Source organism: Tachypleus tridentatus, chromosome 13 (genome assembly GCF_004210375.1).
Source record: "Tachypleus tridentatus isolate NWPU-2018 chromosome 13, ASM421037v1, whole genome shotgun sequence".
In the NCBI taxonomy this organism is placed as follows: domain Eukaryota; kingdom Metazoa; phylum Arthropoda; class Merostomata; order Xiphosura; family Limulidae; genus Tachypleus; species Tachypleus tridentatus.
In genome coordinates this window covers 20,072,190-20,087,685 of record NC_134837.1, presented here as the reverse complement: position 1 = coordinate 20,087,685, position 15,496 = coordinate 20,072,190, and the positions used below count along the sequence as shown (strand labels likewise).

Genomic DNA, 15,496 nt, shown 5'->3' with positions numbered 1-15,496 from the left:
AGCTTGCCTCCCACAGCCTGACAAGATTTTTCCATTTAGTGGTCCCTCAATCCTCAGGGTTTCCAGTGACTTTGCTCTTGTTTGAGTATCCCTCTCATCATTGCTCTTGCAACATATCACAACATCAAGCTTCTGTCTTTTAGAACTCCTGAACCACATCCATTAGCTCTAGCTGTAAATGCATTTAGTCAGGACTGGTCCAGTACATTTTCCATTATTAATACCTAATTGTCTCCTTCCTCATACAAGACACTCTTTGTTTGACTCTTCTTATGGCACCCTATTGGCCAGCTCAAGCATGTTTTCCACTGTTGAACCTTCTCCAGTCCTCTTTCTCTGTCCATTTGTCTTCTTCATTCTTGTTTCTCCCACTTCATTCTGACTTCACATCTGAGATTTGTTTGGTACCTTGCAAGAAGTTCTAGGCTAATTTCATGTGTAGTCTTTCTTCATTCTAATTCTGTTTGTCCATCCTCCCTCTTTATCTATCAGCAAAAAAGATGTATATTTTGCAGTTTGTCACTACGTCACTCTTTTTCTCTTCTCGTCTTTCTGTTCATCGTCTATCTGAATTCTTCACTTGATTTTTGAATGATTTTTTGAGCAGGGTTTATCAGTATAAACCATTGCTGATTACCAGATAGCTCTCTCTCCCATTCTTTCAGACTTTCCCTTAACCTTACAGTTTATTCCTCCACAGTTCTTCTATTTGTTTGACCACTTTCTTTATCCCCATTATTCTGTCCTTCTTAATTGAGACTAGCACATTCTTCATCATGTTCTTACCTTTCTTCCACTTGAACCCTCAGGTCTCCTATTTCTTATACAACCTTCCCTTTAAAATCTATTTCCTCCTCCATTTCACCTATGGTTATCGGCCTTCTAATGTGTACACCATCAATTCTTCACACATTATTCTCCACTGTTCTGTATTCTTCTCTATCCTGATCACAGTTTTCTTCCTGGAACATTTACAACACATGAGAGTCATGGCAAATTTGCTTTTATATCCCTCCCATCTACATTCTCACTCTGATTCTGGTTGCTTTCTCTTTTCTGTTCATGCAGTCAATAGTTATTATGCTCACACTGCTTCCTTCTGTGGTTCACATTCAACTCGTTTATTTAGCTTATTCTTCTCTGGATGGAAATGCTTGTGAAAGCTCTCATGTACTCTTGCATCCAATCTGCCACCTTACAAACTCTGGCTGTTTTTTCCATCATCCATTTGAGCAGATTGTTCAAGATTCAATCTGGTATGTGGACAACCCTTAACACTTTTGTTGCACACTATCTCCATCATCTGTCCATTTGTAGAAGGAGGCACTGAATCAGAAAAGCTATATGCACAAGGTAGTAAGTATATAATTATCAGAAATAGATTTTCAGAGTTGAAAAGTATTAATGTTTCCTGAACATGACAAATTTCTGGTGTGTTCTGTTTACCTACAAATATACATTTATATGTAACATACATAATATAATAGCACTACTTTCCAATTATGATAGATCTTTATTTATAATGGTTATCACATTTATAAAAAAGGTGGTTTTAATCTCTTGAAGTATGTCATGTTCAGTACATTCTCCTATGATGCTCATCACTTGTTACATGAAAATCACACTGCAAGAGGATTTCTGGCTATATGATTGGACTGGTTATTCAAAAAACAGACAAGACATTTTTAAAAATTCCTTTTATTTGCTTATATTCTCAACAATTTGCATGTACACTAAATCTTACCATTTCAGTATCTATGGTGTTATTGTGTAACTGGACCACTTTCATTGGTTTATCTTTATTGTTAATTTCTTGGATCTTCAGTTATTCAGCTTCAATTTACATCGGTATTCTCACAGTTTTTCTCTTACCTCAACCATTACTCCCTTTCCAAATTTCTATTAATGAATTTTTAACCTTTTATTCCCCTGTGTATAAACCATTACAAATTTGAACAAGGCATTTTATTGTAATTCATGTGACCCATCAAATGCTGATTAATGTTCATTCACAAACATTAAGTAATGAATGAGTCCTGGGATTGGTATAAAGGTATCTAACAATGAATGTGTAGTTGTCATATTACCTTCTGTACTTTCATGTATTGTCAGAGAGTAAGAAATCAGTTTTACAATTACTTTAGAATTCACCATATTATGGTTGTGAATACAACAACAAATACACATTTGAGTATAGTTGTAACTGTTTTACTATAAGATTGTTCTCCCATAATATTCTACTCTTTAGATGCTTCCATTTTGTTATCCCTTCATTTTGATTTCAATAATTTCCTACTGGCCTTTCACTGAATGTTCCAGTTCATGACCATTCTTTACAAGTCTCAAGATGCGTTAGTTTATCTGTCATCCGAGTTGAACTAATCAATACATAATTCAACATTTATGAACAGTCTTAAAGTTTTGAAATTGGTTTTATTAAGTGTATCTGATAACAAACTGGCCAAATTGTACAGGTAGAATATGTTCAAGCAACTTTCCAAATTCCACTCCCCTATATATATATACTACTAGAAATAATAATAGTATTACTAGTCTACTTCTGACAACTGAGTTGTATTACTATTTGCTTATAATATTTCATGTCATACAAGTTCTCAAAACATAATATAATGTTAATTATAAAGACTGTTATAGCTCATTCACATAAGAATAAACACATTTGCTGCTGTCATTAGTATTAATAATTCTTACTCTATTGCAAACCATACTTTTATTTTTTAACTAGTCTCAGGTGTCCAATATTTATGTAGTTAATTATACTATGTTTAATCAGCTCATTGAAAGTGCGTGAAAGTTCTAACATGTGAGTGTAACCCACTCGTGTTTCATGCAGCCAATAATAAAGTTGGTTGTGACCCTTTGGTGGGGTACATGGCAGTAAATGTGTTAAAATACACATTCTACTTGGCAAAACTTACAACTCAAATAAAATCATTTAAATAATAATAATATACAGTTTAAAATATACTGCAACTGTTAATTTTCCACATCAAACCTACAGTTTAGCATTAACCCTGTGACAAATATCAACTGTAATGCAGGCAGGCTCCAATTCGACTAATACTACCTGGTACACTGTTATTTATTTAGGTTGAGGATGCATTTGGAAAATGGAGCACATAGGCACTAACTTGAGGCTTTACAGTTAAAGCAAATAATTCGACTCTAAGACCAAGATAAAAAAAAAATACCTTTAATAAGTACTTCCAAATCTAAAATGTTTACAATCAACATCTCATATTTGCTTAAATTAATAAAAACCTTCAAGTTTGATTAGCAAACACTTCTAAAACAGAGATTTCTTATACTTTCAATTTAAGTTTCCTTTACTATGCTAAACCATATTAGAAAAGGTGGCAATAAGTTACTTACAGAGAGCTTAAACACGACATGACCAAGAAAATCATAGTTACGGTATTCATTCTCGCTTGTTTCAACTGTCATGGAGCCTTCAAACCGCTCCTTTCAGTGCAGGAGAACTGACTTTCCGCTCGTCATAACAACAAAAAAACCACAGCAGGAATTTAGTTTTTGAGGAAAGAAAGGTTTTCACATTCCCAAACTGAAGTGTTCATGCATAGGATTGCCCCCTTCGCCCCGCTCCCGTATGTATTATACAGATTTCGAGGGATTTAATGATTAGAATATCTATTGTTTTAACTGTTTGCTAATTGGAGGATCCAGCGAGTATATGTCAGAAGACCCGGCAAAAGTCCGAACGAAGCCGGCAAGGTAAAAGCCGAGGTCAGGGCTATAGGTGTCGAGGATAATGGAGGCGAGTTTGTTTGGAGATAATTAAGTTAGAAGAAGCAAGTCGGCAGTGTTCAAACAACCCATCAATCAAACTGCCCCTTTAATGGGACCACCAGGTGGCTGGTATCTTTCCGTTCGTCACACAAGTTTTAATTATTTTTCCTTCGTATTCTAAATTTGAGCATTTTAAATCCCAAAAATGCTTAACAATGACTGGCACGTTGCTCATTAGTCAGTTCATACTGAATGACAGAAACAATATTTATAAATTTTATCAAATATATAAACAAAATTATCTTAACTGATGAAAACAAACAATTCTAGTTTTCTGTACCATAGATAAAATAGCATCTATATTACATAAAATGTCTAGTTTATGACACGCATAAGATGTGGATTGTTGTCTCACAAACGTCACACGCATGCGCTATCTACTACCCTTATGGAAGTTAGATAATGATGATATTTCGTAGAACAGTGGTAAAGTAAGAGGATTATAAAACTAGTTTGAGAGCTAAGCCTTGTTACGGATACTTGCGAGGTGTAACGATGGAAAGTATTCATGAACCGTACAAACGAGCGTGGATATCTAATCCCATTAATGTAAAACGTTTTTATGAGCACTGGTGTGAAAGCCTTTTTGAAAATGAAACCGAAAATGTAACAGGTTCGAAGATGTTGCAAAAACTAGTTCACTTACTACAATTACCTGATCATGTTGTTAAAAATTTAGAAACCGAATGCGGGTGAGTGGCTCCCATAAGTTAAGTATATTATATATTATACTGTAAACAATGATATTACTGTTGTTATTAGTATTCGAAGAACTGAAAGTTTGAACCGTACAAGTACAGTGTTATTTGTTAATGTGTCAATCTGCATAATATTACATGATAGTTTACTAGATTAAAAATAGTGTTTCTTAAAAGTTTACAGTTTATTAACACACATGAAAATGTTTAGAAAAATTGAGTTTGGCTGACACAGAAAATTTCAAAAGAATCATTTTGCACTAGCTTTTAAACCACAAACAAGTAAACAAAAAATCATTCAGTGCATTGCTAATCCATAATTCAGACACATTACTTTGTAAGGGGGATCATTCCTATTGTAAGCATAGGAGCTTAGAGAAAGCATGTTTCAAAGAAAGATGAAAATGTGAACAAATTCTAGCTATACAAGTGAAGGAGGTGATGTAATATATTGGAACTTTATTATTTTTCTCTACTGAAAGTATATTTCTCATGAGTATTTATCTTATCTTGCACTTCCAACCCTTCTAACACCCTGGAAACTAATGCTTTCCTTTTCTGGCTAATCTTGAAGTTATAGTTTGGTAGAATCAAATGGAGTTGCATGCTTCAGGAGGTGTATCACACTCATACTAGTGGAGACTTGTTGCAATTAGCAAAACACAGTTGAACCATGTTAATCATGGGATATGTGGGATTTCAAAGCTTGTGGCATGTGAAAATTAGAGTGCACCACTGAATAAGAATAACTATATGTGTGACAGGAGTTAAATACCTATTGGAAATAAATTTTCTATTAGTTATAAGCATTTCTATCAGTTATGAAGTTGATTAGAACATCTCAAAAGGTAGAAGGCATGAAGGAGGCTTCTATGGTAATTTTGGCAAATTCATATCTTGGTAAATCAAAAAGGTAGGAGTTTCACATTTTAGGTTGTTGCTTGTAATTATTTATAGTTTATGTTTCTAATTTGTTGAAGGTGGAAAATTCTGAAGTAGAGGAATTGAAGCTCAGACAAGGCATATTTAAAGAGAGATAAAGATTGAGAATTTCTTAAACATATAAATTTTTTGAAGTTAAGATAATAAGACTGATAATTAAAAAAATAGAATTATAAATTATGTTCTTTGCCAAGTTTATTAACAAATGATGATAGCAAAGTTGTTTACCCCTTAAACAGTGGCCATCATCAATTAATGATGCTGTCTACAACATTCCTGCTATTTAAGGGTAAATTATATTTTGAAACTAACACACAATTAGTGAAAAGGATCCACCCAGATGAAAAGCATTAATTGGATTGCAGATAGGTTGTATAAGTGAAAGCAAAATTTTATTTGAGTCCAGCCAAACATTCTCTTATTACAGGTGAAGTATCCCAAGGTTCTTCAAGGCTGTCCTTTCACACCTAACTTTTTTGTGAAATCTGATTCCACCTCTTAAACTCCTGTGAAGTGTTGACATCCACTGTTGTTGACTTCAAGTCATCTAATAATTCAATCACCATGATATGAAAATATAACTCTTACTTAGTGTAGTCTGTTTAAAAAATCTTTAAAATTTTATGTTCTAATGTTAACATATTCAGAGCATAGTACAAAAAATTCAGACTTTGAGCCTCTTAGTTCTCTTAATAATCTTGTAAACTTCAATAAGAATTTTTTATCAATAGAAGAAAAGTTAAGAGGTTCTAACCTGTCCATAAAAGATAATCCAACCCAAGAATCACCCGAGTTTTATACTGTTGGATACAGTAACATAAAACTCCATGTTTCCATGTAGAACTTCAGTAAAGTTAACATTTTCCTAAACCAAAAAGATGTGCTTACCATCCACTGACATTATAACTATTTTTCAATTTCCAGGGTTTCTACTCATTGCCCATCTGAGCACTGAGAATGTTTATTCCAATCTTTCAGGAAAATTCTTAATTTGCAATGTTTTCCACCAGCTTCAATGTGCTCTCTGTCTAGGTACTGTGTATGAGCACCTCATCCTGATAATATAATTACTTTTTCTTGACATAGCATTCGGAAGAAGTTCTAGCAACAGGAGGATTTTATTTGCTATCTGCATTGTGAATTTAAACATGGTTGGCATTTCTACAGTTATCTCTTCATTTATAATTATACATTATTTAACACAAAAAACTTACTTATGGGTATGAATTCCCAAGTTAATGTTTTTACTACAGAGGTTAACCTGACCTCTTTCTCTTCTGCTATTTGGCAGCAGGCAGGGGAGGGGTCACTTTCAGCTGAAGTTGTCTATGATGTGATCTATTGCAAAATGGAGACATGTATGCAGATTGAGGCTGTCTCTGTGGGAGAGTTTTGAGGTAGCTTTGCAAATGACCTTTGAACAACTAGCAAGAATTTAGACTCTCTTTTTCTGTCTCTTCGTACTAGGTTGGCCTCAACAGAGAATTATTTTGAGAAGCCACCTCCAGACTTTCTTCTTCAGTTGGTTACTCAGGATTGTGAGGTTTTGGGTCTTCCTTGTTGGCGGAAAGGATTGCAAGTGACTACTTAGTTTTCATCCTTTTCCTGATATTGCTGGTCGTGCTTGGTGCTTTACTGTTCAGTTACATGATAGAATAGTTGTGCCTAGTCTCCCATGTTTATTGGATCACTGTATTTTTGTTTATCACTGCTAGGGAAAGTCCTGTTTAGATTCTCAATAGATGGATCCCTTTTGGATCTATGGGGGTGTAGATATGAACCCCCATGATGTGATCCATCATGTCTGGTCGTGCTTGGAGCTTTACTGTTAAGTTACATGATAGAATAGCTGTGCCTAGTCTCCCACGTTTATTGGATCACTGTATTTTTGTTTATCACTGCTAGGGAAAGTCCTGTTTAGATTCTCAATAGATGGATCCCTTTTGGATCTATGGGGGTGTAGATATGAACCTGTGATCCCTTTAAACAGATCAGTTTTCTCATATTTGTTTCACTTACACAACTGTTCTGAGGTATTTATCTTCAATCCAACTTTTGTCTGAAGCTTATCAATGTTCTCCCCACCAAAACATAAGGAATAGTTAGAGATTTTGCTGACATCTACCTCAGTCAGCATGTTTTCTTTGGTTTGTAATTGGATTTTATTGGGTAGAGATGCTTTGTTAGAATGGGTTCCAGGACTGGAAAGGCCAACTTCAGGTGACTAATGCTACTGTTTGAACTATCTGTTTGAACAACTCATTAGTCGTCCTGGCGAGTTGTTATTATACTTTTGCAGCATATCATTTCACATTTTAATACTTAACTTTTAGTACTGGCCATATTGACTCATAACCCGGAACCAGGACTGGAAAGACCAACTTCAGGTGACTGACGGTGGTTTTTATACTTACCTGTTAGTCTTCCTGGCGGGTTATGATCATTACCATTCTGCTACAGGTAGTTTTTTACAACTTTGTTGACTGGATGTCAACATTGGTTCTTACGCCATTTTCTGTTTTAATTGCCGTTTTGCTTTTATCTTCAATTACTTTTACAAATTTTACTCCATTTACTTGACTTTTATCTTTTACTGGACATTTGGCTACTCATTGTTACAATTTTGCTATGTATCTTTTAAAACTTTTATTCCTTTTACATTTTGATAATAGCTGCTATGACACATAACCCAGAACCAGGACTGGAAAGGCCAACTTCAGGTGATTGACGGTGGTTCTTGAACTTACCTGTTAGTCTTCCTGGCGGGTTATGATCATTACCATTTTGCTAGAGTAAATATTTTACAAATTTGAAGACTGGATGTCACCATTGGTTTTTACACCATTTTCTGTTTTAATTGCTGTTTTGTTTTTACCTTCATTTACTTTTACAAATTTTACTCCATTTACTTGACTTTTATCTTTTTACTGGGCATTTGGCTACTCATTGTTACAATTTTGCTATGTATCTTTTAAAACTTCTATTCTTTTACATTTTGATACTGGTTGCTATGACACATAACCCGGAACCAGGTCTGGAAAGACCAACTTCAGGTGACTGACGGTGGTTCTTGAACTTACCTGTTAGTCTTCCCCATGGTTATGATCATTACCTTTTGCTAGAGTAAATACCTTACAACTTCTTATACTCTGCTTTCTCTCTTAACATTGTAGACTAGGTGTCAACATTGGTTTTATACTTTTTTGTTTTACCTTCATTTCCATTTATGTCTATTACTACATTTATTTATTTATTTTTTATTTTATTTTTTACATTTTTACCGAATGTCTGGCGCAGATAGCCTCGATGCTTTGTTCCATAAAACACTAAATAAATTAATCAATCAATCAAAAGAATGGGTTGATTTACTATCTTCTGTACTCAGGAAGCTTCTTTTCTTCATGCCATGTTGTTTGCTGGAGTTCCAGAGATGTTAGAATCCTGAATTTATACCACCTGTTTACATTTTCCTTTATTGTCATTAGTGTTTTGACTTTCTGGATCTAATTTGGGAGTATTGGCCTGTTGTGTGTCCTGATACCCTCCTTTGGTTCCCAGGTCTGTTGGTTTTCATAATAGGGCCCCCTCGGTTTGGATTCCTGTACGTGGTGAGGGGGCCTCCCAGGGAAGATTCTGTTCTGTCTGGTTACCTTCTCTAGGATCTAAACAATCACCCACGTGTTTGAAGGGGAGGAGGGGATCCTGGTGGTTGAGGGGTCCAACCCTAACACACCACTTTGGCCTCGAATTCCTGTAGACGGGCGGCCTTTGGATGGCCCCCCTTGGGTCAATCGGCTGGTCCACTTTGGCTAGAGTCAACCAAGTACCAGTGTTGGAAGTTCTCAACGGGTGTTGTGGACATTGTGCCTGATGCTGGTGTTTGGGTATAGTGCACACGAAACCCTGGCGTTGCTGCATTGTCCTTGCATGACTTTGTAGTGCGTCCCCTTGTAGGGCTCCATGGTGGGTGGGGTCAGTGGGTACCGAAATTTTTCTTTTTTCCTATGGATCCTCCTTCAAAACATTTAAATAAAATAGTGAAAAAACAGTCAATGGGTAAGCGACCACCTCTTGAAGACTCTGAACAGCAATCTTCAACATATGTAACACATGTACCACATTTTCTGATATTACATTCTCTTTCGGAAAAACCTTTAGGGCAATTGTCCCCCTTTTTTATTCAGAAGGAACTAGAGGGACTTGCTGGCTCTCCAAACCCAGTAAAGAAGTTTCGATCTGGAGACATATTGGTTGAAACATCCACATCCCAACACAGTGAACACCTCTTGAATTCAAAGGCAATTGGGGATATACCTATTGAGGTTACATCTCATGCTACTTTGAATTCATCACAAGTAGTTATTGTTATGAGGGATTTGAAGAACGTTCCCGAGTCAGAGATTCTCGCTGGTCTCTCCACTCAAGGAGTTTCTGCAGTGACGCACATCTCCACTCGCAAAGATGGAGTTACACTGCCAACAAATACCCTCGTTTTGACATTTACTTCATCACGTCCACCTGTCACCATCAAGGCAGAAATATCTAATTTGCAGGGTACGGCCATACATTCCAAACCCTCTCCGATGTTTCCAATGTCAGAGATTCGGCCACTCAAAGACATAATGTCGTGGTTCCCTGACATGTCCTCCTTGTGGGGGCAAGGACCACGATGCCTATGAATGTGACATGGACCCACATTGCATCAACTGCAATGGTTCTCATCCCTCCTACTTTCGTTCTTGCCCAAAATGGTTGGAGGAAAAAGAGGTGCAGCGTTTGAAAACGATACATAACATTAGTTATCCTGAGGCTTGGAAATTGCTGCTCACCACTTCATCTCGGACATATGCTGCTGCACTTCATTCCACAACTACAGTGGGAGTGCAGACAGATCTCTCTGTGCCTCCAAGATAATCATTTTCAAAACAAATGAAAAGCCTTTTGACCTCCATGTTTAAAAAGGTTGATGAATCGACTTCCACACCCATCTCTATTCCTCCCATATGTTCCAACACACCTCAAGATTCACATCCTTCAGTTTCAAATACAGGAATTTCTTCTGATACATCTTTTTCTCCCACCCCAAGAGGCAGGATCCATGGTAGTTGATAGACCTCCTCCGACTAAGGACAGTAAGGAAAAAAGACGTGGTTTTAAACAGAAGGGTTCTCTGCCCGTCATGAAAAATGGCCAGTTTGATATAATGGAACTGTTGAGGTTTACGTTCTAATCTGGATGATATCAAAACACTGATTGCTTCCTACCATCCTGTTTGTCTTTCCTTACAAGAGACATTTCTCAAACCTGCTGATACAGTCACCATTCGGCAGTTTTCTCTGTACAGAAATGACAGGCTGTGTGATGGACGAGTACATGGATTGGTGGCACTATTGGTTGATCAGTATGTGCCCACTCTGTCTTTGTCACTCAACACACCCTTGGAGGCCGTAGCCATCCGTGTTTCCTTGGGTCATACCATCACTGTTTGTTATCTCTACCTGTCCCCTGGAGAGTCATTTGATCAATCAGGTTTTGATGCTCTTGTTCAAACAGTTGCCGTCTCCATTTCTAATCCTGGGGGACTTTACTGGACATCATCCCCTCTGTTATTGATGGGAGGGGTCACTCTGTAGAGCGTATGCTCTCTGATCACAATCTTTTCTTTTCAATTCTGGTTCTTCCACTTATTTTCATGCACCTAGTCAGACCTTTACTGCTATTGATCTCTCGGCTGGCTCCCCTTCATTATTCTCCCATTTTTCATGGAGGGTTGACAGGAATCCACTAGGCAGTGATAATTTTTTTATCCTTTTGAGAAAGATTGGCCGTGGTCGATGCCACCCTACCCGCATGCCCCGGTGGAAGCTGGATCAGGCAGACTGGTTCACTTTCACTGCTCCCGCAGAACTTGATCCTGCCATCTTAAATCAGCCATCAATAGACGACTGTGTGGCAGCGGGAACTGGCTGTATTATACAAGCAGCTGCTCAGTGTATTCCTAAAACCTCGACGCATTTTCCACGATATCCTCGTCTGTGGTGGAATCCTGCTTGCCACTTAGCACGGAAGGCTCAAAAACGGGCCTGGGATACTTTTCATAGATATCCCACACTTTCAAACCACGTCGCTTTCCGACGGGACCGTGCACATGCTAGGTGGATAAGACGTCAAAGCCAGAAGGAATCTTGGATTAAGTTCACAACTAGCATATCTTCTACCACCAGTTCCAAGATCATGTGGGACAGGATTCAAAAGTTTAATGGGCAATACAATTCTGTCCTCCTCTCGATCTTACTCTCTGATGTCCGGAGCATCGCTGATACTCTAGGTGACAACTTTTGCCGGGGTATCTAGCACTTCTGCTTGTTCCTCTACCTTCTTGGCCATCACAACTCGGGCAGAGTGTTCACCTCTTTTCTCTCGAACTGACTGTTTCTTTGACTATAATTGTCCCTTTACACTGGTGGAACTGGAAATGGCCCTTCATCGGTCTGCCAGTACATCTGTTGGACCTGATGATGTTCATTATGACATGCTGCACCATCTATCTCCTGCTCCTCTTGATGTCCTTCTGATTGTCTTTAACCGGATCTGGCAGGAGAATGTTTTTCCTGATGCCTGGCACCAGGCTATTATTTTACCTTTCTCTAAGCCAGGAAAAGATCCCAAGATTCCTTCAAACTACCGTCCAATTGCTTTGACGAGCTGTCTCTGTAAGACCTCAAAAAGGATGGTTAATGCTCGTCTTGTTTGGTTCCTCGAATCAAACAACCTCCTCTCGCCCACCCAGTGTGGGTTCCGACGACAGCACTTCACCACAGACCACCTAATTTGTTTTGAAACATCATTCAGAGAAGCCTTTCTCAAACGCCAACATCTTGTATCAATATTCTTTAACATTGAGGAGGCTCACGACACAACATGGAGGTATGGCGTTTTGCGAGACCTCCATACATATGGGTTACGTGGCCATTTACCCATGTTTATTAAAAAATTGTTAATGGACAGGAGATTCCAAGTTCGTGTGTGTTTGACACTTTCTCGTTCTTTTCTATAGGAACTTGGAGTCCCTCAGGGCTGTGTTTTGAGTGTCACACTTTTCAGTATAAAGATAAATGCCATCACTGAAGAACTCCCTCTCACTATTGCAAATGGGCTGTATGTCGACGACTTTCACATCTCATGTCAGTCGTCGAACATGAGATATATTGAGCGGCAACTACAAACTGATCCTGAAATTCACAATCAGTGGTACTGAAGTGGACTATGGCAAATGGCTTTAAATTCTCTCTCTCTAAAACTGTATGCATGCACTTTTGCCGCCAACGGGGTATAAACACTGATCCTGAAATTCATATTGGTGAAGGTTCGCTGCGCCAGTGGTCCCTGAGACCAAGTTCTTGGGGCTTATCTTTGACTGTAAGCTGACCTTTATTCCACACTTAAAGCAGCTTTGGGTCAAATGCACAAGAGCACTGAACATCCTCCGTGTCCTCTCTTCTACCAGTTGGGGAGCAGATCGATGTTCAATGTTAAAGGTATATCGAGCACTATTTATACTGACTCGCTTAGTTCTCTACTTGCCCTGGAATTGCTACACGTTGGCTGACACCCTGTTCTCACTGATATTCAAAACCGACTGGCCCATTTCTCATTAACTGCTACTTCTATCTAGTTTTTCTGGATACCAGGCCATGTTGGTATTTGCAGGAACGAGCTTGCAGACACGGCAGCTAAATCTATCTGCTCCGGCACTATCACCGCTATGCCTATTCCGTACATGGACTATGGTCTTGTATTCAAGGCTCGGCTCCGTGCCAGCTGGCAGTCGAAGTGGAGTGAGCAACGCGACAAGCTTTTTCAAATAAAACTCTATATTGGGCTTTGGCCATCTAGCTTCTGTAAAGTTTGGAAGGAGGAAGTTGTTCAAACTAGACTACGCATTGGTCAGTTTTTTAACTCATCGTTTTTTTTATCTGGAACTGATGCACCAATGTGTAGTTTGTGTGACACTCAAATCACTATCACTCACATTTTACTTTCTTGCCATCATCACAATTCTCAACAACGGCAATATTTTAAACATGTTTTTCCCAAGGTTTATCTGTAACATTGGACAGTGTTACTGGTGATGGTGACACTGTCCACCTTGATAAAGTTTTTAGTTTTATAATGGCCATTAATCTTTTTAATCTTATTACACCTTTTTAATTGTGGTTCCTTTTTTACATCATTCTCTCTAGTTCAATTTGACATTGGAAAATGGGCAGAACATTAAATAACTCAACACCAGGACTGGAAAGGCCAACTTCAGGTGACTGACGCTGCTGTTTGAACTACTCGTTAGTCATCCTAGCGAGTTGTTATTACACTTTTGCTGCATGTAATTTAACACTTTTACTTCTTTACCTTTTAGTACTAACCATAATGACACATAACCCGGAACCAGGACTGGAAAGACCAACTTCAGGTGACTGACGGTGATTCTTGTACTTACCTGTTAGTCTTTCTGGCAGGTTATGATCATTACCATTCTTCTACAGGAAGTCCTTTACAACTTTTTATAGTTGTTGTTACACTTTTGCTGCATGTCATTTAACACTTTTACTACTTTACCTTTTAGTACTTTAGTACGCTTCCACACACTATACAGGAATATATTAGAGTTTTTAAATCAAAATTCTGGAGCTTAGCACATAATTCTCTGATCATAGGGTTTCAGAATATTTTCAGAATATGTTTGAGTATTTTAGAATCATATGTGATAAAATAAGAATATTTTCTTTTCTAACAAAAGTTTTCTATAGATATTATGTGGTCAGCAGTCATTTGTCTTTTAAGATTTAATGATCTAAATCATTGAATTCAGTTTAACTGTTTGAAAGTTTTTTAACTTTTATATTTTGTTTCTTATTTACTGCAAACAATAAAGGTTTATGAAGTAAAATAGGCTTTTCATATGTCATTGACTAAATAAATCATCAATACCTGAAGTTAAGTTTTGGGATAATGTAGGAGTGAAAGACTAATGACAAGAAGGTCAATTCATAAAGTTGCTGATTACTTCATGCCTTCATCACTGAGTTAAAGACACTTATGTCAAGATGATCAAGTCAACCCATTGATGATCAAACCATCACTAATGCTCAAACAATGAATAGCTTAAAACTTGTTGATGGCAGTAATATCTTTAACAGTGATATGGAGTTTATAGGATACCTGTCTGATTCCTTCAGACAGAGAATATCAGAGATGCCAATCCAAGAAAATGGCTTTTGTTTTCTATGCTGTGTGATGGCTGCCAAGCTAGAAAAACTGGAAATAAAAAAGTACTTGTCGTGGTACTAGCATTAAAAGGTGAACATGGGAAGGCCACTGTGGAGAAAGCCTTGGATGACACGTTTGCCAAGCACATTCATACTTAAATATTCAGAGTGGTGCAACTGACTTCAATATGGATTTGTCAGTGCTAAGTTTTCTGACAGGGTATTATAATCCTATATTGGAAAGTGTTAGGCTTAAAATGAACCATGTTAAACATTAGCCAAAAGACTTGCAAGTTACTACTAAAGAGTTTTTATCACTACAGTAAGGCAAGGAGTATAAGAGTGAGTGTGTTGCAATACAGAAAGAAAATGTTTATAAAGCTCTGCATTCAAATAGTTTCCACAAATTTGTTGGAGTAGCTGTCAACAGAGGTATTCACAATGGATTGCTGAAAAGCATGCAACTTGATGAAAGGCTCTGGCTTGTAAAAATTCCATGTATTTTATGCAGGGTGGAGTTGGCTATAAGGGATACTATTTTGAAAAATAAAAGATTTGAAAATATAACATTTTCTGTATCACAAGATGGTTAGGAAATTTCCATGAGGTACACATATCTAAAGTTTTCCAAAGTGCATGGCATAAGATTTGGAGACCTCTGCAGGAAAGACCCGTGGAGACTAACACAAGTCAGTCAGTTCTAAATAGGTTTCAAAATGATGCTTATTGAGCAACATCCTGTTTGTTAAAGTCACTTCTGGA

At 37.6% G+C, this 15,496-nt stretch overlaps 1 protein-coding gene across 3 annotated transcripts in view; it reads left to right on the top strand.

Annotated features, from left to right (window-relative positions):
* The first annotated feature begins 3,445 nt into the window (after positions 1-3,445).
* Pbp49 (proximal sequence element A Pbp49) overlaps positions 3,446-15,496 on the top strand; it is a 50,337-nt gene continuing 38,286 nt past the window's right edge. The window contains exon 1 of one of the 3 annotated variants that reach the window (XM_076479836.1): positions 3,446-3,626. In XM_076479836.1, coding sequence (XP_076335951.1) covers positions 3,595-3,626 — 32 coding nt within the window. In that variant the 5' untranslated portion in view covers positions 3,446-3,594. Of the gene's footprint in view, positions 3,627-4,212; positions 4,521-13,729; positions 13,783-15,496 lie in introns of those variants that run through there. The other 2 variants (XM_076479835.1, XM_076479837.1) reach the window with 2 other exon arrangements.